This window comes from Benincasa hispida, chromosome 3, assembly GCF_027475165.1.
Source record: "Benincasa hispida cultivar pf3 chromosome 3, pf3_genome.v1.1, whole genome shotgun sequence".
In the NCBI taxonomy this organism is placed as follows: domain Eukaryota; kingdom Viridiplantae; phylum Streptophyta; class Magnoliopsida; order Cucurbitales; family Cucurbitaceae; genus Benincasa; species Benincasa hispida.
Window position 1 is genome coordinate 25,666,701 of NC_143480.1, and position 25,987 is coordinate 25,692,687.

Consider the following 25,987-nt stretch of genomic DNA (forward strand, 5'->3'; position numbering starts at 1 on the left):
TGATAGGCTAAAATTAATCAATCATAAGAATGATAGATGTAGAAATTAGAAATAATTAACAATAAAATAGTGGTAGAGAAGAAAATGAAATGAAGGTTGAGGGAAGGCAAAGTTAAAACGTCATGTCGTAATGAAGTGGTGCATGCATGAATTGAATTGAATTGAAAACGGGTTTTCTTAGATTGCGATCGATTTTGCGGGCCTATGGCAACCGGACACGACACACGACCAATTAACCTAATCTTTCACTAGTGAAGTTGACAAAACGATGCCGTTTGGGACCTTTTCAATTTTTTTTTTTTTTTTTTTTTTAAATAATAAAAAGGGTAAAAAACGTAGGGCCCATAGCCCAAAATGGGGTATGTGGGTGCATGAGCTGTTTCTGATTCCTCATGTCTTCACATAGCAAAATTCCAGACATTAGGCCGCTGTGGTGTTCCACAATCAAACGTGGAAAGTTTCTTTTTCCTTTTTAATCCATTTCTCCCCATCTTTTTCTTATTTTTCTTCCCCTGTTTTTCTTTTACAAGTTTGTTTATAAAAGGGGAAATAAAAAAAGAAGTGGAACAATTATTCGTAAAAATAAAGTTTGTTTCAATTTTGTTATTTTGTATAGTAGCGTAGGTGATATATTTGATAATGAGATGCGACAAAGATTTTTTATTATTATTATTTTGAAGGCTTGTAGACATGTGGGGTCTGATCACCTCCATCATTATCTACAATTTCAGTGACATGCTGATGTTGTGTCAAAATAATATCTAATGCGACGAAAACACGAATATAAAGAAAATATAATATAATATTTATATAATAATAATAAATATAATATAATATAATGTAAAATAAAATAACTAAAATTATAAAATTAGATAATATAAAAATTAATTGAATTTTGAAGTGGATTTCTCACCAATGTGCATTCTTTTGAGATCCACCAAATGCCACTATTTATAGGCAAAGTGGCAAGTAGAATGTGGACTTATGGACACCAACCATGAATTATTATAAGGTACGTGGACAATATGAAAAATGACACATAGCTTTTAGACCACTCAGCATTGGGCATCTATTTTTATGATATTTATAATACTCTCTCTTAGATGCTCATATATAAAATATGTCTCGTAAAAATCTTACTAAGAAAAACTCAATGGGAAAAAACCCTAATGAAGGGAAAAAAAATACATATTTCATATAATACATACTTCTAAAAGAATACAATATATTTACTCCCATCACTAAAACATCACTTAAGATCTCTGAGTCGCCGCATTCCAATGTTGTGTACCAATTTTCAAAAGTTTCGATTGGTATGCCTTTGTAAATAAACCTGTTAGGTTATCCTTTGAACGAATTTGTTGTATCGTGATGTCGTCATTTTCTTTAGGATCCTGAGTGTAGAAAAGCTTCGGTGAAATATGTTTTGTTCTATCTCCTTTAATATATCCTCCTTTGATTTGAGCTATGCAAGCTGTGTTGTCTTCGTATAATATTGTTAGAAGATTATTATTAGAAGACAAACCACATCTTTCACGAATGTACTGAGTTATTGACCTTAGTCATATACATTCTCAACTAGCCTCATGAATTGCAAAAAATTCAATATGATTTGAGGAAGTGACCGTTATGGTCTGTTTCACCGATCGCCATGATATAGTAATTCTTCCACATGTGAACAGATAACTTGTTTGAGATCTAGCTTTGTGTGGACCAGATAAATATCCATAATCTGCATAACCAACTAGATCAAAATTTGATTTATTTGAATAAAACAAGCCCATATCGATTGTTCCTCGGAGATAACAGAGTTTATGCTTAATTCCATTCCAATGTCTTTTTGTAGGAGAATAACTATATCTAGCTAATAAATTTACTAAAAATACAATATCTGGTCTTGTATTATTAGCAAGATACATAAGTGCACCAATTGCACTAAGATATAGTACTTTAGGATCAAGAAGTTATTCATTATTTTCTCGAGGTTGAAACATATCTTTATTTATATTCATTGAACGGATTTTCATTGGAATATTTAATGGATGTGCTTTGTCCATATAAAATATTTGCAAAATTTTTCCTGTATAAGTTGACTAATGAATGAATATTCCATCTACTAAATGCTCAATTTGCAAACCAAGACAAAATTTTGTTTTTCCAAGATCTTTCATCTCAAATTTTTTCTTAAGATATTCTATTTCCTTTGAAAGTTCTTCAAGAGTTTCAATTAGATTCAAGTCATTAACATATATAGTTATAATAACAAATCTTGATTGTGATATCTTTATAAAAACACACGAACATATTGGAATATTTTGATATCATTTTTTCAATAAATATCCACTCAAGCGATTGTACCACATCTGTCCTGATCAATTATATAATGATCTCTGTAACTTTATTGAATACCATTCCTGGGAATTTGATGTATATGTTTCAAATACCTTAAATCCTTTTGAGATTCTCATATAAATATCATTATCAAGAGAACCATATAAATATGTTATGACTACATCCATAAGATGCATATCCAAACTTTTATGCACAGTCAAGCCAATTAAATATCTTAGTGTAATTGCATCCACCACTAGAGAATATGTCTCCTCATAATCAATAACAGGTCTTTGTGAAAAACCTTGTGCACTAGTCTTGTTTTATATCTTGTGACTTCATTATTTTCATTTCTTTTTCTCAATAAACCCATTTGTACCCCACAGGTTTGATACCTTCTGGTGTTCGAACTACTGGTCCAAAAATCCGCCATTTTGAAAGTAAATTTAATTCTGCCTCGATTGTTTCTTTCCATTGAAGCCAATTTTTTATATGTCGACATTCTTCAACAGATTTTGGTTCAGGATCCTCATTTTCAGATATAATATCAAGAGCAACATTATATGCAAAAATGTTGTCAATAACTACATTAGTTCGATTCCATCTTTTTCCTGTCATAACATAGTTTATTGAAATCTCATTATTATCTTTAAGTATTTCACTTTCTCACTAGTCATGTTGAGGATTTCTTCTTGAGTATTTACATTCTCAACCAAGTATTTTTTTACTATTAATTATTTTTCATTTTTGAGAAATTTTATCTTTAGAACCTACTGGTCTACCACGCTTCTGGCTAGACTCATTAGCGACAACTTGTTGTATTGGGGATTCAATTTTTAATGAAACATTTCCAGTTGGTATATGTGATTTAGTTACTTTATTTGCATCTATAAATACATCTGGTAATTGATTTTCTATATTTTGCAAATGAATTATTTTCTGAACTTCAAGTTCATAATGATCTGTATGGGAATCTAAATGAGATAATAACGATACATTCCAGGTAATTTCTTTTTCCAATTTCTTAATTCCTCCCTTAATGTTGGAAAATATGTCTCATTAAAATGACAATCAGCAAATCGTGCAGTAAATACATCACCCGTCAAGAGTTTAAGATATTTAATAATTTATGGGGAATTATATCCAATATATATTCCTAACCTCCTTTGGGGACCCATCTTAGTGCGTTGTGGTGGAGCAATTGGAGCATATACTGCATACCCAAAAATTCTCAAATAGGAAATATTTGGATCATGACCATAAGCTAATTGTAATGGTGAGTACTTATGATAAACTACTGGTCTAATATGTACAAGTGACACTGCATGTAAAATAGCATGTCCCCATACAGATGAAGGAAGCTTAACTCTCATAAGAATGGTCTTACAATTAATTGCAAACGTTTTATGAATGATTCTACTAAACCATTTTGTGTATGAACATGGGTTACAGGATGTTCAACACTTATCCCAATTGACATACAATAATTATAAAAAACTTGAGATGTAAATTCAATAGCATTATCAAAACGAATGGTCTTAATTGTATAATCAGGAAATTATACTCTTAACTTAATTATTTGAGCAAGTAATCTTGCAAGATTTCGACTTGATAATAAGCACACATGTGACCATCTATTGGATGCATCTATTAATACCATAAAATATCTAAATGATCCACTTGGTGGGTTAATAGATCCATATATATCACCACGAATTCGTTCTAAAAATGCAGGTGATTCAGTCCCCACTTTAACTAGTGCTGGTCTAATTATTAATTTTCCTTGAGAGCAAGCATCACATGATAATTCATTAGATTAAAGAATCTTCTGGTTCTTCAATGAGTGTTCATTTGAATTCTCAATTATTCTCCTCATCATTATGAATCTTGGATGACCCAATCAGTCATGCCAAATTATAAATATGTCTGGATTCATGAATTTCAAGTTCATTGTTTCATATGTTTCAATTACTTGTATATAAGTATAATACAATCCAGAAGATAAAGCAGACAATTTTTCCAATATACATTTTTCATTTGAGACAGTAGAGATAATATATAGATATTCCACATTATTCTTACGATAAGTCTCAATATGATAACCATTGCAATGTATATCTTTAAAACTTAAAAGATTTCTCTTTGATTGCCTAGAGAACAATGCATTGTCAATTGTAAATTTTGTTCCTTTAGGCAAAATAATATTTGCTTTTCCAGAACCTTTGATCAGGTTTGCAGAACCTGATATTGTATTTACTTTTGCTTTCAACATTGTCAATTTGAAAAAATATTTTTTATTTGTAAGTATTCTGTGTGTAGTTGCACTGTCTGCCAGACATAGATCTTCTTTGCTCATTTTTTAAACACCCAACATATGGAAATGATCCATGTTTCTTCACTACAAGAAAATATTTACAATAAGAAAAAAAACACATAAAATATGCAAAAGTTACTATAAAAAAATTAAATAAAAGAAAACATCAACATTAAGTCTAGATATTCTCAAAGTCAAAAGCAATACTTGATGTTCTACCAACTGTGTCAATTTTCTCTTCAGGAGTTTCAAAAAAGTTTGCCACATACAAATTTTTCATGTGAGATGGGTCAAATATGTCATTATCCTAGTATGCAAAATTTGCTTTTCTCCTTTTCCTTTAGGGAGGCTGGATAGAGGTCAACTAAGTGTTTTGACGTACAACAGGTACATGACCAATGCCCAATCCTTCTACATCGGAAGCATTTATTTTAACACTCTTTGAACTTTTATTTTGTGGAGCTTTTCTTTTATGATCATCATTTTGTGTGGTTTTTTTTTTTAAATTTAAATGATTAGAACGACCACCACGAAAATAATAATTATTTCTTCCTCTACCACATGACCTCGATTACAACCACGACCATGACCTCGACCACGATTATTAACATTCACACCATGCATTTCAAGGAATAGTGTTGTTTTAGTTGGTCGAGATTCGTGGTTCTTCATCAATAACTTGTTATTTTGTTCGAGGACATGAAATTAGTTCAGAATATTGTTTAAAACCTTTCGCTCGATATTGCTACTGCAAGAGCATATTTGAGACATGAAACGTAAAAAATATCTTCTCTAACATATCAGCTTCAATAATTTTTTCTTCGCATAACAACAATTTTGAACTGATTTTAAATCATACGGAATTGTAGTCACTTACTGATTTAAAATCTTGTAGCCTCAAATGCATCCACTCATAATGGGTTTTAGGAAGAATAACTGTCTTTTGATGATCATACCTTTCTTTAAAAAATTTTCACAAGATATGGAGATCTTTTATTGTAAGATATTTCATTTTTAATCCCTTGTGAAGATGATGACGAAGGAAAATCATAATATTTGTTTTGTCCTGGATGTTGTATTTCCTTCTTTAATTGTTTCTCTTAAGTTCATAGCATCCAGGTGAATTTCGGCATCGAGTACCCATGACAAATAATTGGTGAGAAATCCACTTCAAAATTCCACTATTTATAGACAAAGTGACAAGTAGGATGTGAACTTACATGGACACCAAACATGAATTATTACAAAGTAAATAAACAATATAAAAAATGACATGTGACTTTTAAGACACTAAGCATTGAACATCTATTTTTATGATATTTATAATATATAATGAATAGTAATGGTTGTTCCATACATATTTTCCCTTTTAATCTAGTTTTCTACGAAGGTAATATTTAAATATTGAATATTGTTTGTTGGTCAATGTACTTTGACTTGTAATGATGCTGCAATTGCTAGAATGATTACTTACACTTTTATTAATCTAATATTGTTTACTCAATAAAAATGAAAACTAGTAGAACAAAAAAATTATAAATTCGACTTTACTAAAATTATTTCGGAGCAAGTGTTCGGCTGTATTTCAATGAGAATAAAAAAAATTGAGTACAATGAGAATAAAAAATTAATTGATGTGGAACTCACCAAAAAAATAGATATAGAGAAACTACTTTATTTTAAAAAAGTGTTGGAACCTACCAAAAAGATGGATTATATTTTCTTATTTTGGTGAGAATAAATATACCAAGCAAATAAATTAATAGAAATTATTCTCATCTTTTGGTGTGAGTTTCCATGAATTGAGAATCACTCTAATTTTTTAATAAATCTGTCGAAGGGAGATTCGAGGAGAATTCATCAAAAAGTGACGATAAGGAGAGTCTCTAGAAATGGACTATTTACATGAACTGAAAATAAGTATGAATTTAAATCAAAAGAGGGTAATATATTCCATGCTTATTTATGTTCATTTTACTTGCTTTACTAATTTATTGAGCAGTAACAAATCAACTATATAATCCGAGAATCATAGGGCCATTGGGGAAATTTTTCATACTTATCAATTCTTGTCCTTATTCCAAAGTTTTATCAAGCAACAGAATATCAAGTGAAGGCCCATTTCCATGTTCATATGTATCAGAAAGGAATCAAAAGGAAAAAAGGGGAGAAAAAATGAATGCATTGTTACAATATTAAATCAATTGACCGTCGGTTTCAACGTGGGAAAAGAAGAAATAAAATAAAGCAAGCAAAAAGGCGAACTTAAATGTTCCTTCTGGAAAAAAAAGAAAAGATATGAATGGTAATGTGTGATCCTGAAGACTGCAATTGCAATTCAATGGTTTTATTTCAGAGCAAAAACAGGAGGTGAGGGAACCAGCCACATGCTAATGCAACCAACAAGCAACAGTTGAAAATAACCCTGTTGGGTGAATCACCTGCACCATTTAGACATATTACATGATTGATGTAACTCAAAAGCAGCAAAATGCAGGATGGGGAACAGTATCGAGCGACCGGATATAACACAGGTGTGTTTATTTGTCAATCAAAGTTGAAACAAAGATTCTTGGTTATCACCTACCAAATTGAAGATAATTGTTCTTGATGTTCCATTCAAAATCCCAGTGCTTCCTGTCATTCTTGAGAGTCCAATAAGTCCATCCAAAAGAAGCTGCATTATAAACCTCTAGCTGGGCCCTCCCAAAGTTTTGATAATCAGCCTGAGACGCGTTTGTCACATTCCACTCATTTGCCCATTCTCCTGTTAATCATATTCATCTCTTACAAATCACTATTCTTGACTCCTAATCTACTTTCGTACCTTAAACAGTACATTTGGATTGACTTTCTAAGTACTTAAAAATAAGTGCTAAATTTGACATCGGAACTAAAGGAAAATCATGGTACATTAGGGGGAAAAATGTAATATACAAAGCAAAAAACTCAAAAAAGTTGTGAAAAATTAAAAATACTTTCATTCAGATTAAATCTTGGAAGTTGATATCAGAAACAAATGAAAAGTAAAGAGACTGAGGTCTGAGGCTTACCAATGAAGATGAGGGGACCGTTTGCGCTGTTTAAGGCCTGTATTTGAGTTTGCCTGTTCTTGTATATGATTTCTATGTTTTCCGAGGGGCTCAAGTGATCAAAGAAAGGATCAAAGAGATTGTAGTAATGCAAATCAACCACTAAATTATGAGATCCTATGTTAGCCTGATAAAGTTCCATAGGATCTGCTTTGCCAATTCTTTGGCAAATTATTACATAAGCTGTTGGAGAGTATTTACGGACTATATTGTATCCTTGTTTGTAATATGATACCACAGTGTCAAATGGAACTAAATCTGCTGACGGTTCATTTAGGAGTTCGATTCCAAGCAAGGCTGGATGTTTTCCATACCTACAAAGAAAAAAAAGTCTTCTTAATTATGTAGGAGAGAACCATACCAAAGTCAAACTATGTTGAATTTGCTGCAGAGCATTGCAATAGGTTTTTGAAAGAACCTCATTCGAGATAAAGGCATAACGTGGAGGGGGAACTCTCAAGTATGAATTGGAGGTATGGGTAAAATGAGCAGATAGATTGTAACAAGGATCAGTGTGCCAAAGAATTCAAAGTAGGACAGAAAAATACCTTGAAGCTAAGAAGTCTATTACATCCAATGTTTTAGAAATGTAAGCAGGAGAATTGGGCCATCCTATTGTACCATCATTACTTGCGCTATGTTCCATCCCATTTTGGGAGCCAGGAGCAGCATGAAGGTCAATTATGCACATTAGGTTATAGGCTCTGCACCGCAGGTTTCAGGCAGCACAATTAAGTAGAGAATGTGGATCTGAAAAATAAACAGTCTGAAAAGAGTAATTAGAAAACAAGACCTACTGTGCCCATGAGAATGCATTATCTAGCGCTTCCAAAGATCCACCAATAAATGGTGCAGGAGGATCAGGATCAAAAGCAATCCACCAACCAACAGGAATTCTCACTGTGTTTATTCCATGTCTATACAAAAATTTAAAGTCGTCTATAGTGATGAAATTGTTTCTATGTCTCTGCAGTTACATCAACGAGAAGGAAAGACCATATATGGGGATCAATCTATTGGAAAGCTGGCATGAAGAAGTTTATAATGATTGAGAATAATACCCAGGAGCTTCTATTAGGTACGGTCAAGTATTTTTCCATACATACTGTTTGTAGATCATGTCACGTTATTATTGCTAAAGTCATAATCCCAAACAAAAATAAAAGTTTAACAGACCTTAAGATTGCTACAAACAATAGAATTTACCTGATAAACACGAGTTGCCTCATCCTTTCCATAGCCATTTGCAAGTTGGTAATCTCCATGCAGGTTGTTTGAAACAATCATTTCAAAAGTGGCAGCATTGTCATCCCATCCTGGCTTCCCTGGATAGTCAGCTGTCAGCTGATTTGTTATCATAGCCTAAAAGTAGAGCATATGCAATCCAGTTGAACTATTAGAATCTCAGATTAGGTACAAGCAGGCAATTAGGCAAGATGTAGAGTACTAAAATATAAAGTAAAATTATTGACAAGAATTGAAAGTGAAGTATATCTTTTCATGAGTTGTGGAAGCTGAGTGGCTCGTTATAAAGCCTTGCTAGTTGCTTCACTAATCACTACTTTTGCAATTCTTTTATTCTGAAAATCATGGAAACCACACAGAAATATACACAGAAACTACAATAAACATGTTCATACTTAAACCTAAAATAAAGTATAGATATGATATATGATACCTGTAGATAGACTCCACTCTTAAGTTTTAGGTGCACTCTATTGCCGTTCCTTTCAACAACAAAAGTTGCAGCGTTCCTGGGTGATTGAGCTGCTGCCGAGCATCCCAGCCCATCACATGTTAGAAACTGCCCAAGGAAAGTACGGAACTGAAATTCTGATGCAGAGACTCTCCATAACTGCAAGAAAGAAAAAAGGGATAACACTTGCAGGTCACAAAGGAAAAGGAATTTCTTGTATTAAACAAACATAGTTTGGTTCAGGTTTTGTTGAATTGATTCTATGTAAAAAAAATTTTAAGCATCTTAAACATAGGAGTCAAGAAATTGGTTGTTGAATATTGAGGATTAGAAGCAACAGGCAAGGTGGTTGGATGCCCAAATTCCATTCCATATATAACAACCTTTTCTAGCTCCACTTAATGTACTCTCTGCCACGGGCTCTAGGAAATGATTCATCTAAATATTAGCTCTCACCTATCTAAATCAACCAAAAGACATGTCACATCATTCACCATTTAGTTAACATCATTAAGATTGAGAAAGAAACCCCAACCCACCTTGTTTTTTGGCAGTTGTTAGAGATGAACTAGTTCCAAAGGCTAGATATAAGGTGGCTTGGAATTGCACCGACATAAAAATTGAAAACTAGTGTTGGTTAACAATCTTCAACCTTTCCCAATTTAAGACAACTTCTTTAAAATTATTCATCGATATAATAGTCCCATCTTTCTCAAGTGAACTCAATATCTCTCATGATCAACAAGTCTCAGGCCGAAGAAGACCCTCTTTTTTATTCATTTTGACAGAAAATTCCTAGAATCACACTTCAAAATTTGAAACTTCTCAAAATATATAGGGATTAAATTCACACCTACATTTATCAAAATTCAAGAACTACATTTATAATTAGCCTATATTAATAAGATATAACTAACAACTAACGCAGTTCTCTTGTCAAATACTAATATTGAGTTTGAATTAGATAGAACAATCTGATTGTGCATCTGACCCTGAAGGTTTCCCATGAAGATGCTGCATCTCTATCGACTGTAACACCTGTTCCTCCTCCATTCTCAGCGCTAACAAACTTCTGCAATGTTACTGACCTCAATTGAACAACAGCTCCATCCTGTATAATACCACAAGCCTACCAACTGAGCTATCTTGAAGACTTGGATTGCATCCAACGATGCAACAGAACAAAACATGACCAAAAAGAAAAGTGAAACTCACTAGCATGTCCCCATTGGGAATGCCTTCAAAAAGTGAAGGCTTAATCCAACCTTCAATGACCAACCATCCTCCCAAGTTCACTCCTCTGATTTTATCATCTCCAAGAATTCCCTCCACTTGAATCAAAGATAAAATGATGAATAACCATGTTAGAGCACTGAGCCGAAACTGGATAAATTAAAATCATTGGGGGCCTACCTGAATATGCTTGAGAGGAGATAAGACAACAGCAGAGGAAAAACCCGGACACCCATTTGGTGAAAACAAGTTCCATTAAGCAATGCCAGCAAAGAAAACATCAGAAACCCGAAAATATAGTGACCATTTGGAAGAGATTGGTAGGAGAGTTAAGAATACGCAGGTAAGAAAGAAGGGGTTGCTCCGATCCAAAGCACCATTGAGTAGAAGAATCTCGGCGATTCTTTCCGTATCTCTCAGAAAATACCAAATTGAGATGGGCGAATTAGCATAAAGACCGAGAAGGGTTCACCAATCTCATTGCATTAAATTAATGCTTAGATAATATCTAGTGAATGATGGAGACAGAAGCAAACCCATTAAAATCAAATGGGAAGAAAAGAACAATTTTTTAGAGTACAAAGAAATGGAAAAGAGTAACAGTAGAAATATGTTCATATGGTCGTGTAGAAGCCAGAACGCGCAAAAGGTTTTAGCTTAGTGGTGGTGAGGATTGCCATTTTCTTCCAATTTTTTATTCGCCCAGATTCCGTCGTCGTCGTCATCTTCTTCTTATCAAATCAAAATAGTTCTTCTCACTTTTCTATCACCTTTCTAATTCTTACAACTTCTGCTTTTCACATTTACTGTCACCAATCCACTGTGAGAGCTGAATTTAAGAGTTTCACTTCTTTCTTGAGAAAATACTAAGACTTAAAAATCACTTTTAGTCATTAAGGTTTTATTTTAGTAAAGATTTATTGTTAACTTCTTTGATTTATAATTACCATTAAGGAATCACAACCAATACACGTTTTTATGAATTTTATAGAAAATGTTGAAAATTCAAATTTTTTTAATTGGAAATCATATCAATTTATCTTAGCAATTTTTTTTATTAGCCACAAATTTGACTAAAAAAATCATTTATAATTTATTTATTTTGAAAATATTGATTATTTTAAAATTATTTACGTGTGTTGTTTGTTGCTATTAATGAAATCTTAATTTTAAAATTATCTCATAGTTTGATAAAAAAAAAAAAGTAATTTTTAAAAGTCAAATGACATCAATCACTCTAACATATTAGGATATATTTATTCAATAAATAAGGATGATTATTTGACGTACTAAAAAAAATGACCCTTCAAGTATAGCTGGACCTAAATTATCATTTTGCCCCTGTAGTTACATCTAACTCCTTAAGTGTCACTAATCCATTTAATGAACAATAAATCATAGTCCAACTACGACCAAACACTTCTCAGGTCAGGAAAGGGTATGACGCCACATTTTTCAAGCCTTGGAATCAGCCCTTAAGGAAGAAATTTATCTATTTGCCCCGACGTTGAGAAATGAGTGAATTTCTTCTTGTATAACTGTGTTCCCAACTTCCCAATCAGATGAATCTAAAAAATGGTAGACTTGTTGAGGCGACAATCTGGCCACTCTCACCCATACAAATCAAAGTACCGCCTTCATAGGCAAGAGTTCACAACTCACTCAGTATTTAAGTCATATTACCTATAGTCATTCTGGTGAAATGTAAGTCTCTATTATGAACGACGTTATATAATGAGACTAAACATTTTGTGGTCTGGTCTTATACAAGCTCTTTTATATAGAATATCTGTGCTCACATATCTCCATATGAATGATCAAGATTAGATCATTTGTAGCACTTTCCAACAATTGTAACATCTACAAAGCGGATCATACTTGTAATGTCACCAGAATAAGGTATTCAGCCTTATCCATCTACTACAGACCATTTAGGTTATCACTTAAACATGATCCACCTCTATGTCTCTACATACATGTTTAAGCTACAATTTTAGCTTGGATGTTAGTTTATTGGTTTGTGATTTATGCAACTAATTTTGAAATAAAATATCACATATTTTATTAAATAAATAAAATGTTTGTACAATACAATTACAAACTATAGGACCCTACGAGATTTAAGGCATCAACCCCAACAATCTCCCACTTGACTTAAAGCTAATGGGGTGTACAATGTAAAAGTCAAACTAAAATACAAAGTATATGTAACGACCCAAGTTCAGGAGGGGTATATGAATGAACCGATATCACATCTGAATGAGAGAGATCCTGAGAACATGAAAGTATGGTTAAGAAAGGCTTAAAAGAATTGAAAGTTACTACCTATACCAACAAGGTGCACCTTTCTTTTCGGTGACTCAATCATAAGAACTCCAAAGTTAAGCGAGGCGTAACTCATCATAAACCGAACCATGTTCAACAGGGTTCGATTTCTCCTTTCGGATACATCATTCTACTAAGGTGTACCAGGTGCTGAAAGTTGGGATACAATTCCATGTTCTATCAAATACTTTTGGAATGTCAGATCCATAAACTCTCCACCTCGATCAAATCGAAATGTCTTAATAGTTCTATTTAATGCATTTTCAACTTTAGCCTTGAATTTTTTGAACTTTTAAAAAGATTCAAACTTATGTTGCATTAAATAAACATACCCATATCTTGAATAATCATCAATAAAAGTGATGAAATATTCAAAACCTCTCATTGCTTTAACATTCATCAGACCACAGAGGTCTAAATGTACCAGCTCTAAAGGTTCTTTTGCCCTGTGACCTTTTCTAGTAAATGGTCTTTTAGTCATTTTGCCTTCAAGGCATGACTCACACACAGGTAACGAATTTTTTTCTAATTCGCTTAGAAGTCCATTCTTCACCAATCTTTCAATTTTATTGAGATTGATGTGTCCTAATCTTAGGTACTAAAGTTGGGCATTTTCTTTAGGAGAAATTTTAAGTCTTTTATGTTGAGTTACAACAATTATAAACATTTCAGTATTATGGAGGGCTTTAGTTGCTAACAGTCTTAACACATAAAGATTGCTTTTCAGTTTAGCAGAACAAATATTAATGCCATTTTTCGAAATAAACACTTTATTTACATGGAAGTTGATACAATAAGATTGTTCAAGTAAACACTTTACAGAAATTAGATTCCTTTTTAAACCAGGAATTACATACATATTTTCTAGTAAAATGAATTTATTCTATAAAGTTAACTAGAGACCTCCCATTGCTTGCAAGAACCGAGACAGTGTGCCCAGTTCTAACCCACATCGTCATTTCACGGGCAAGAAGTTGCCGCATGAACTATGTAACACCCTGCACATTTTTTAGTAATAATGTAATTTCAGTAACTTTATTATTTGGAATTTCAGTAATTGTAATTAGTTGGAGGACATTTTTTAGAATTTTGGACTTCAAGTATAAGTGTAGGAATTTAAGTGCTGGCGTTTATTCAATTTTGAAATTCAATTTGAAAATTAATGGTAGGAATTAATTTTCTTTTGAAAAGGAAAAGAATTTAATAGTATAAAGTGGAATAAGGAAATGAATTAAATATAATTATACTATTTCCTTTTTAGTTATTATAATAATAATTATTATTATTCTTTTTAAAATCAAGCATTTCTCCTTCTTCCTCTCGCAAAAGAAACCCCTACCCTCATCTTTGAACCAGTTTTCGTCGCCTCCCTCACTGCCCAAACACCAATTACTCATCACTCGCTGACGATTCTCCCTTCGGCCACCACAGACCTCGCCGTGCAACCTCCCCCATACCCTCCTCAGTCCAGCGTCTGAGTCGCACCGTCGCCTTCTTCGAGCCTGAACCGGAGGAGCCATCCGTCTGAGTCGCGCCGATCTCTCCTAGCTGGAGGAGTCGTCCGTTCGCAGTCGCGCGCCACTCCTCCATCCAGCCCTGCAAACCCTCGCGCCGCCGGTCTACCACCTTAGATTTGTCCAATGGACTACTCGAGTTTTTGTCACGGGGCCGCCATTCAACTCCCTTCGCCAATTTTCGCTGCCGACTCTTGGTTTTGAACAGATCTTAGATTTAGGCAAGGTCAATGTTGTGAGATGGATTTCTTGAAGGATTTTGACACCCATTGATTATTGGATTAAATAATCATTTAATTCATGTTTTGAAGGTCCTAAATCGTTGTTTGTTGGAATTAGAATCTGTTAGGAGAAGATTTTGGAGTTGAAATCTTGGGAGTGGTTGTTGATTAAGTTTCTTGGGGTAAGCTTTTGGATATTTTGGATTTGAATATGAGGTTTCACAATTATTGTTGGACTGAAATTTAATGGTTGTATTTGTATGTTAGGGTCGTTACTTCAAACCGCTGTCATCATTTGGTTGTCTGATTTTATCTGTGGATTTTCGATTAAGGCAAGTAATCTTACCACTGAAACTTCCTACGGGCCAAGCTTTTGTTGTACGCTAGTATGATAAATGTATGTTATGGCAGAATGTTAGCATGATAAATTGATAGGTTGATCTGAATCAAAGTATGATCTGGCATGAGATCTGAATTATTTAAATATGCACATAGACACTTGAATGCTAGTATGAGATGGTATGTACTTCCATATGATTGTATTTGATCTGAGGTATATATGTATATTGCAGAACCATGATGTTGAGGTATATGTGTATGTGATAGAGCCATAGTGTGAGGATTATATGTATGTCATAGATTCGTACAGTGATGATTTTGATGTTGAGACTATGTGAATGTCCTTACTGATTAGTTAGACGGCCATTAGATTTTGTGTTTCCTTCGGGATTCACCAGTTGGTGTTTCCTTCGGGATTCACTAGTTTGTGTTTCCTTTAGGATTCATCAGTTTGTGTTTCCTTCGGGATTCACCAGTTTGTGTTTCCTTTGGGATTCATCAGTTCGTGTTTCCTTTGGGATTCATCAATTTGTGTTTCCTTCCGGATTCACCAGTTTGTGTTTCGTTTGGGATTCACCAGTTTGTGTCTCCTTCGAGATTCACCAGAGGTAGTGGGCATACTTAACTACAGTAGGATAGGACTCAATCTCCTTCTTGTTTCATGTGTATATGTGCCAGAGGTGGGTATCTAGAGGACATAGATGCCCAGCCTGACTCTAGTAGTGGGGTTACTTACTGAGTATTTTATACTAATTCTTTCTCATGTTGTTGTTTCAAGTAAGGGTAGAGATGCACCAGCGATAGACAAGCAGAATTCGTGATCGAGCCATTAGGACTAGTTTTTACGCTTCCGCATCATGAGATTTAGAGTTCTTTTCATGCTTCTCTTAATGTTTAGTTTGATGTTTGAAACTTATTATTAAGAATTGTTTTTTTCATATTTATTTATCAACCTTTATGATTTATGGGTATTCCACTATTATTTTTAACATTTACATTTAATAAAGGACTTCTAACTTCCCTTATCTATTTAACATTTATTTCATCATAAAGGAGTGTCGTTTTAAGTTCCATGCATGCATGTATTTTAGTAACGGCCTAACTTAAGTCCTAGGGGGTCGGGTCGTTACAGTTGGTATCAGAGCCCATATTTTAGGTTCTGTAGACTGACTTACTACATAAGTCTAATAGTCCCTGTGGCCCAGTAATGGATCCCTCGTCATCGTCAAGTACGTTCTACTAATGAAAGTTTCAATGCATATATGAGAACAGTGATGTAGTGTTTTAAATGCATGATGTCTGAGAAAGACCCAAAAATAGTTAGTTAACATACGAATTTATGACAAGACATGACACCTAAACCTAGAACAAGAAAGACAACTAGAGAAGAAATGCAAGCAGAGAGAGCTGAGAGTAGCCAGACTATTCCGGCAGCTCCAAATCTGCCTGTGACCCAAGTTGATGAAAAGGCGAAGGAAGCCAGAATTAGTGAAGCTGTTGCATCTGCTCTAATGGAAAAGCTGCAGGAACTGATCTGTAGCACGATGGAAGGACAAACTGCCCAAACCCAGGCTCAGGAGGAACCGGTGCCACCCAAGTATTACGACAAACCCAACCGCAGGACAGAGACATGCATGGCTTGTCTCTTGAGGCTAAACACTTGAGGGATTTCCAGAAGTATGACCCTCGCCCCTTTGATGGATCGTTGGGGGACCCCATCAATGCAGAGATGTGGCTGTCATCTATTGAGACAATATTCCATTTTATGAGGTGCCCGAAAGGGCACAAGCTTCAATGTACAGCCTTTATGTTGACTGGTAACGCAGAAATCTGATGGTGTTCAGTAGAAAAGATGATTGATACTGGTGGTGAACTTGCAACCTGGGAGCATTTCAAGGAACGCTTTTATGAGAAGTATTTCTCGGCCAACACCCGATACAATAAACAGGTAGAATTCTTGAACTTGAGGCAGGAGGTTATGTCGGTGGAGGAATACGAGCAATAATTCGATAAGCTGTCTCGCTATACTCCTGAACTAATAGCCACCGAGGCAGTGAGAGAGATTCATCCAGGGCTTGAGGAGTGGACTGCGAGGGATGGTGCATGCCTTGGATCTCAAGACGTATGCTGTGGCACTACGGGCCGCCGTGAGGATTGATGCTGACTCCCAGGTGGGAGAGAAATACAGGAGGTCGCTTAGGATTGGGACCTCCGTAGGTCAGAAAAGGAAGGCTGAACACAGGGCTTCTGAACATCAGCAGAGGAACTAGAACACAGTGAATGCTTCACGTCAGTGGGGACAACAGGGTTTCTAGGCTGTGACTGGCAGAGAAGATAGGCCGATATGTACCATTTGTGGTAAGAAACACTGGAGACGTTGTTTAGCCGGCTCTAGGATCTATTTTTGATGTGGCCAGAAGGGGCATATGTCAAGATAGGTGCCCGAGGAGGAATGCGTCTAATCATAAGGGCTAGCCCGTAAGTTCGTTCCAAGGAGGCCTGAGCCGCCAGCAACAGCAGGATAGGGTGTTTTCTACCACTCGGCGTGAGGCCGAGAAGTCAAGTATCGTGGTGACAGGTACACTGCCCATTTTGGGACGCCATGCTCTTGTTTTATTTGACTCTGGCTCTTCGCACTCGTTTATATCTGATGTATTTGTGAGGCATGCCATGTTAGACTCAGAACCTTTGCCATTTGCATTGTCCATTTCCACTCCATCAAGATAGATCATGTTAGCTATAGAAAAGATAAAAGCATGTCAGTTAGAGGTAGCCAATCATGCATTAGATGTAACCTTGATAATTTTAGATATGCGCGATTTTGATGTGATATTGGGCATGGATTGGTTAGCTGCTAATCATGCCAGCATAGATTGCTCCCGTAAGGAGGTCATCTTTAACCCTCCTACCAGAGCCAGTTTTAAGTTTAACGGGGTTGGGACCATAGTCCTACCCAAAGTGATTTCCGCATTGAAGGCCAGTAGACTATTCGACCAAGGAGCCTGGGCTTTGTGGCCAGTGTAGTGGACACTAGAGAGAATGAAGTCACCTTGACTTTGGAGCCAGTAGTGAGGGATTTTCTAGACGTTTTTCCAGAAGATCTTCTCGGACTGCCCCCCGCAGCGGTAGATAGATTTTTCCATTAAATTGGAGCCAGGCACAACCCCTATTTCGAAGGCTCCATACATGGCCCCGACAAAGTTAAAGGAACTGAAGGTCCAATTGCCGGAGTTGTTGGACAAGGGTTTCATACACCCTAGCGTGTCACCATGGGGTGTTTTGTTTGTGAAAAAGAATGATGGATCGTTACGTCTATGCATTGATTACAGAGAGCTGAACAAGGTGACCGTCAAGAACAAGTATCCTCTTTCCAAGATCGATGATTTGTTTAACCAGTTGCAGGGAGCTACGGTATTCTCTAAGATTGATCTCCGGTCAGGATACCACCAACTGAGAATAAAGAACAGTGACATACCCAAAACAACTTTTCGTTTGAGGTATGGACATTATGAGTTCATAGTGATGTCGTTCGGTCTAACGAATGCACCAGCAATGTTCATGGATTTGATGAATAGGGTGTTCAAGAAATTCCTTGACACCTTTGTGATTGTTTTTATTGATGACATCTTGATTTATTCCAAGATAGAGGCCGAGCATGAGGAGTATTTGCGGAAAGTTTTGGAGACGTTGAGGGCCAATAAGCTATAAGCTAATTTTTCTAAATGTGAATTTTGGTTGAAGCAAGTGTCCTTCCTAGGGTATGTAGTATCGAAGGAAGATGTCTCTGTGGATCCTGCAAAGGTTGAGGTAGTTACGAGTTAGGCTCGTCCAACCACAGTCAGTGAGATGCGCAGTTTCCTGAGGTTAGCAAGCTACTATAGACAATTTATAAAGGACTTCTCTCGCATAGCCACCCCATTAACTCAGTTGACCCAAAAGGGAGCACCATTTGTTTGGAATGAGGCTTGTGAAAACAGTTTCCAGGACTTCAAGCAGAGGCTGGTTTCAGCCCCAGTTATTACAGTACCAGAATGGATCAGGTGGTTTTGTCATTTATAGTGATGCATCCAAGAAGGGGTTGGGATGCGTATTGATGCGGCAGGGTAGAGTAGTTGCTTACGCTTCACGTCAGCTAAAGAAGCATGAACAGAATTATCCCACACACGACTTGAAGTTAGCAGCAGTGGTTTTTGCTCACAAGATCTGGAGACATTGCTTATATGGAGAGAAGATACAGATCTTCACCGACCACAAGAATTTGAAGTACTTTTTCACTCAGAAAGAATTAAACATGAGGCAAAGAAAGTGGTGGGAACTGGTGAAGGATTATGACTGTGAAATTTCGTACCATCTGAGAAAAGTAAATGTAGTGGTAGATACTCTAAGCATAAAGGTGGCCCATTCAGCAGCCCTCAATACCAGACAGGCTCACTTGTGCAGGGAACTGGAGAGGGCAGAGATTGCAGTGGCCGTGGGAAAGGTTACTGCACAGTTAGCATAGTTGTCGGTGCGACCGAGTCTAAGGCAGAAGATTATTGATGCACAGCGAGACGACTCTTACCTGGAAGAGAGAGTTTATAGGATGGAGTCAGGCCAGGATGGCGAATTCTCAGTTTCAGCGAAAGGTGGCCTTCTTTATCAAGGGCGTTTGTGCGTGCCAGCAGTTAGTGATATTAAAGATGAGTTGTTGTCAAAGGTTCATAGTTCCTTATTTTCGATTCACCCCGGCAGTACCAAGATGTATCAAGACCTGAAACGTTATTACTAGTGGAATGATATGAAAAAAGAGGTTGCAAATTTTGTCAGTAAGTGCTTGGTATGCCAGCAAGTGAAAGCCCCAAGGTAGAAGCCAGTAGACTTGTTACAACCATTGATTGTACCAAAATGGAAATGAGAGCATGTGTCTATGGACTTCATCGTGGGGTTGCCTCGGACAGTCAAAGTTTTCACTGTGATATGGGTCGTTGTAGACAGACTTATGATTAGTACATTTCATACCTGGGAAGCCCACTTTTTCAGTGAATAAGTGGGCACAGATATACATGAAGGAGGTGGTGAGATTGCATGGAGTGCCCGTGTCTATCGTGTCGGACAGAGACCCTCGTTTCACGTCTAACTTCTGGAAAATTCTCTAGGCAGCTTTGGGGACCCGTTAGACTTCAATACAGCTTTCCACCCTCAAACTGATGGGCAGACAGAGAGATTGAATCAGATACTGGAAGACATGTTGCGTGCTTGTGCCATAGAATTTTCAGGAAGCTAAGATGCTTACTTGCACTTAATGGAGTTTGCTTATAATAACAGCTACTAGTCCACTATTGGGATGTCACCCTTTGAGGCTCTATATGGGAAGAGTTGCAAGTCCCTTGTGTGTTGGAAAGAAGTAGGAGAGAGGAAATTGTTAGGACCTGAATTGGTGCAGACCACGAATGAGGCAATACAAAAGATCAGGGCTCGTATGCAAACAGCTTAGAGCAGACAGAAGAGTTATGCCGATGTAAGACGTAAGGACCTGGAATTTGAGACTAGTGTGAAAGTGTTCTTAAAAGTGGCACCCATGAAAGGTATTCTGAGGTTTGGCAGGAAGGGAAAGTTAAGTCCGAGATTCATTGGACCTTTCGAGGTCCTGGAACGAGTTGGCCCCATAGCTTATCGGTTGGCATTACCCCCAGCACTGTCTTCAGTTCATAATGTCTTCCATGTTTCAATGTTAAGGAAGTATTTGACAGACTCGTTCCATGTATTTAACTACGAGCCCTTATAGTTGAATACAATTTGAGCTACGAGGAGAAGCCTATAGAGATCCTTGCAAGAGAGGTAAAAACGTTGCGCTGCTGGGAAATTACTTTTGTATAAGTCTTATGGCAGAATCACCAGTTCAGGGAAGCTACCTGGGAGCGAGAGGATGAGATGAAGGCCCAGTACCCAGAGCTTTTTCAAGAATGAACTTTCAAGGACGAAAGTTCTTTGAGGAGGGAAGAATATAACACCCCGCACATTTTTTAGCCATACTCGTAGTGACATCAGGATAATGTATCCAGTCTTATACATGTTTAAGCTACAATAAGGGAGAAATTTCTCTACTTATCCTAACACTAAGGAATGAGTAAATTCCTTCTAGTGTAGCTGCGTTCTCAGCTCCCCAATTAGACGAATCCCTAAAATGCTAGACATGTTGAGTCGAGAAAATTGGCCACTCTTACCCATGTAGATCAAAAGACCACCTTCATAGATAGGAGTTCACAACTCACTCAGGATTCAGGTCAAGTCGCCTATGGTCATCCTAGTGAAATATAAGTTTCTTCTAACAATGGTGTTATATAAAGACTATTGATTTGTGGTTTGATCTTATACAAACTCTTCGTATAGAATACCCCCACTCATATGTCGCCACATGAATGATTAGGATAAGATCATTTGTAGTAGTTTACAGCGATTGTAACGACAATAAAGCGAGTCGTATTCGTAATGTCACCAAGGCAAGGTACCCATCATTATCCAACTACTACAAATCGTTCAGGTTATCACTTAAATATGATCCACTTGTATATCTCTACACACGTGTTTAAGTTACAATAGATAACCTTGGATCTTAGTTTATTGATTTTTGGGTTAATACAACTAAATGTCAAATAAAATACCTCTTATTTTATTAGTTAAATAAATTGTTTGTACAAATCCAATTATAAACTACAAGAACACAAGATTTAGGGCATCAACCTCAATACTTGCAACCTCAAATCAGAGATAAACTCAGAATATTGAGGAAAGAGTTCAAGATTGGGTCTTAGACTCAGGGTATTCATTCTATATGACACCCTCTAAGGGCTGATTTACAGCATACAAGCCTTATAATGGAGGATCTATCTACATAGGAACAACAATGCTTGCAAGATCATAGGCATTGGATCCATTTTTCTCAAAATGAAGGATGCATCAGAAAAGCTCATAAGAAATGTAAGACATGTTCCTGCCTTGAAAAGAAATCTACTCTCATTGGGTATGCTAAATGCTATAAGTTGTGAAAACAAAGGAATAAGGGACACTTTTCAAATAATAAAAGACTCCAAAGTTTTTCTAACTAGAGAGAAAGGAAAGGTGTTTACATCATTAATGGTGTGGAAATGTCTCACACTGCCCTAGTTGATACAAATGTAAATCCTACAGAAAAAGACTTATGGCACAAAAGATTGTCTCACATCAACCAAAAAGGTTCATAAATTCTCTCTAAACAAGGGGTTCTGCATAAAAATGTTAGTGAAGATCTGAGGTTCTGTGAACAATGTATTCTTGGCAAGACTGTAAGACAAAGTTTCACAAAAGACCAAGATACAACCAAGGGAATACTTGACTATATAAATTCTGACTTATGGAGACCATCACCAACTCCCTCATTGAGTGATTCAAGGTATTTCCTAACTTTTACTGATGATTTTTCTAGAAAAGTTGGATATTTTTCCTAAACACTAAAGATCTTGTTCTAGAAAAATTTAAATAATGGAAACTTATGATTGAAAAGCAATCCTCAAGAGAAATTAAATTTCTTAGAACTGATAATGATTTGGAGTTTTGTGGAGAAGAGTTTAACAAAATTTTTAGAGAAAATGGCATTACAAGACACTAGACTGTGAGATATACCCCACAACAAAATGTTGTTGCTGAAAGGCTCACCAGAACCATTATGGAGCTTGTTAGATGTTGGGATGTATACCCTAAAGCCTCGTAGTTACATGTTATTTGAATCAATGGTTGATTAGTTTTATATGCTATAATCCATTATACAAAGATCCAAGATTATATGACGTGACTTAAACATGTATATGGAGACATACAAGAGGATCTTGTTTTAGTAATAATCTAAATCGTCTGTATTATATGGATAAGGTTGAGTGTCTTATCTTGGTAATACTACTAATACAGCCTGCTTTGTAGTTGTTACAATTGTTGCAAAGTGCTACAAATGATCTAATTCAGATCATTCATGTGAAGATATGTGAGGGGGGTATTCTATATAAAGATTTTGTATAATACCAAACCACGAAATGCATAGTCTCTCTTTATAACACCGTTACTAGAATAGACTTACATTTCACCAAGATGACCATAGGTGACTTGACTTGAATCCTGAGTCAGTTGTGAACTCCTGCCTATGAGGGTGGTCCTTCGATTTGTATGGGTAAGAGTAGCAAGATTCGCCAACTCAATAAGTCTATCACTTTGGGGATTCGTCTAATTAGAGAGTTGGAAACACAGGTACACAAGAAGGAATTCACTCCTTCCCTATTGTTAGGGTAAGTAGATAAATTGCTCCCTTAAGGGTTGATTCCAGGGCTTGAATAATGAAATGCATCACCTTCTCCTAGCCTGAGAGGAGTTCAATTATAGTTGGACTATGACTAATTATTCATTAGAGGGATCAGTGGTACTTAAGAATTTAAATGTAACTCTAGAGGTAAAATAGTAATCTGATCCAACTTTACTTATGAGCAATTTATGAAGGGTCAACGCGTTGTTGATTGGTTATATCTAATGGATAAAAAAAAAAATATCTATAGTGTGAATAGTATAGTTGTCGATCTTTAGTGGAGTGTCGACAGTTAATGAAGGTCGATTAATTTAATTACAGAGTTTAATTGATTAATCGAGTATCATTGGTGCTTCAATCTATAGGTCCATAAGGTCCCTTTATTAGCTCAATAAGGATTAATGAGAATCAAATTAATTTTGGTTCAATTTGAATTGTTCAAATTAATTAAAGGAAATTAATTGTATAAGATACAATTAAATAATGTATGTTGATACGTTATAAAGTAAAATGTATGTTGATACATTATAAAGTATAATGTACGTTGATACTTTATATAGTTTGATGAGAGAAATAAATATTTGAATATGTTTAAAATATTATATATATGAATATGATTCATATAAAAACTATATATTAAAATTAATATGAATATGATTCATATTAAATTTATATAGTTTTATGAGAAATAAATATTTTAATTTGATTCAAATATTAATTATATGCATATGATTAATATAGAAACTCTATGTTAAAATTAATGTGAATATGATTCATATTGAAACTATATAGTTTGATGATAGAGGTTGTTATTTGAATGTGATTCAAATATTAATTTATATGAATGTGATTTATATATATATAAACCATAGGTTATATTATATGTAATATAATATAAACTATAGGTATGTCAAATATGATAAAACATATAGTTCAATATTTATATATATTAAGTTAGTTAATATATATATTATTAAATTTTAAATTATTTGAATTTTATATTTTTAAATAAAAGGCGGAAGGAGTTGTTTTGATAACTCCCTCAACCCCCTCAACCTCTCAAGAAATGTGAAAAAATATAAATAAAAAATAGGAGAGAGAGATACGATCTTTTCTTCCTCTTAGTCTCTTTGTGGTTTCTCAAGCTCTCTTTCTCCCCTCTTACCAATATTAGGTGCAAGCCATGAAACTCTGCATGATTCTCGTCTCTAAGAATAATGAGGAAGATCTCATGGTGTTGTCCCATTTCTTCTTGTTGTGTTCATGGTGTTGGGTTCGTGAGATCGAGAGAAGAAGATGTGTTGTGGAGAGAAAGCAAGAAGACGGTGCTTCAAAAGTATGATATCTCTTCCCTCTTCTCCTCTCTCCATTTTCATAGTTCAAGCATGCTTTAGATTAGTATTTCTATCCTTGTGTTTTTATTACTTTGAAATATGTTGTATGTTCTGTAAAACAGAATTAAGAGACAACGACATCCAATTACTTCCACTAGGGAATTCCAATCTTTTCATTTGGTATCAGAGCCATCTCAAATCTTTAAATTTCTTTTTTTTATCTTTAATTCAGAGTATTGGTGGGTAAATGTTATGCAATTTGAATGTTGAATGTTCAGGTTTTTGCACATTGGATGCTTTCAAAATTGGCATAGAAATTTACTGCTTTATTGAGTCGATTTGTAAGGGTCCATTGTAATTTTGGGCATTTAATTCTTGTAATCGAGTCTATATTGTTGTCCATGTTGTTGAGGTTTCAGCTTCGATTTGGAGAATTTTAGAGCAAGAACAGATTAAATCAAATGAACGGGCGAAGCAGAGGAAGTTTTCTGCATAGAGCATAAGGCTAGAGCATTGCAACGCTCATCCTACACTATAAGGAAGAAAGCACGCTCACCCTACACTGTAAAGCAGAAGGCTCAGCGTCGCTAGGCTCCAGCCGTAGCGTTGCAACGTTGTGTGAAGCATTATGACACTACAATAACCCAAAAAGCCAGTGTCACAAAGCTGGCAAAGAGCGTTGCAACGCTTTGGAAGTTTGTGTGCACGTCAAGGACTATTCATGATCGTGGCTTCGAGGCTGTTGTGCAACAATTGGAGCATTTTTTTGGGACTTTTTTCGAATTTATTCGATTTTTATTTATTAATTTGTAATAATTAATTTTATTTATTTATTTTTCATTAATTAAATTAATATAAGTGTTATATTAATTTAATTAATGTTTAAGATGCCAATTTCGATCCAATATTTTTTTTATATTTACTATATATGTGATGTATGGTTTATTTATAATATTGCATAGTGTATGTCATATAGTATAAGAATTCCACCATAGGATAAAAATTATTTCATGCATCATTTTAATATAAATATTATATTATATAGTTGCATGATTTAATTAAGCATGCACATGTATCATAACTAATATAATTGTTATATTATATGATTGCATGTATTTATAATATATCCATGCATCATTTTATATTATAAGTGTTATAATATATAGTATGGATAGATGGATAAATGTTATAATTTTTTTTAATTACTTTAGGTTATGTATAATGCAATGAAAATGAAGATGCATGGAGCATGACACCATTTTAGTAATATTATAATTGTTAGA

The 25,987-nt window shown here is 35.3% G+C and overlaps 1 protein-coding gene and 1 long non-coding RNA gene across 3 annotated transcripts; one reads left to right on the top strand and one right to left on the bottom strand.

Moving 5' to 3' along the window:
• Window positions 1-6,810: 6,810 nt before the first annotated feature.
• LOC120072558 (putative glucan 1,3-beta-glucosidase A) lies at window positions 6,811-11,514 on the bottom strand. Of its 2 annotated transcripts, none has more exons than XM_039024950.2 (10): window positions 10,847-11,514; window positions 10,649-10,764; window positions 10,425-10,544; window positions 9,416-9,592; window positions 8,944-9,099; window positions 8,535-8,704; window positions 8,286-8,441; window positions 7,699-8,051; window positions 7,233-7,412; window positions 6,811-7,086 (listed from the first exon to the last, which is right to left on the bottom strand). In XM_039024950.2, the coding sequence occupies exons 1-10, from the start codon at window positions 10,920-10,922 to the stop codon at window positions 6,998-7,000; spliced, it is 1,593 nt and encodes a 530-aa protein (XP_038880878.1). In that variant the 5' UTR covers window positions 10,923-11,514; the 3' UTR covers window positions 6,811-6,997. The 2 variants fall into 2 exon arrangements, with proteins under 2 accessions (XP_038880878.1, XP_038880877.1); XM_039024949.2 differs by having other exon boundaries at window positions 10,425-10,562; window positions 10,847-11,292.
• On the top strand, window positions 8,684-25,651 carry LOC120072559 (uncharacterized). Its single transcript, XR_005480526.2, has 3 exons — window positions 8,684-8,815; window positions 24,545-24,706; window positions 25,124-25,651. It is a non-coding gene; the product is annotated as an uncharacterized LOC120072559 (long non-coding RNA).
• Window positions 25,652-25,987: the final 336 nt, after the last annotated feature.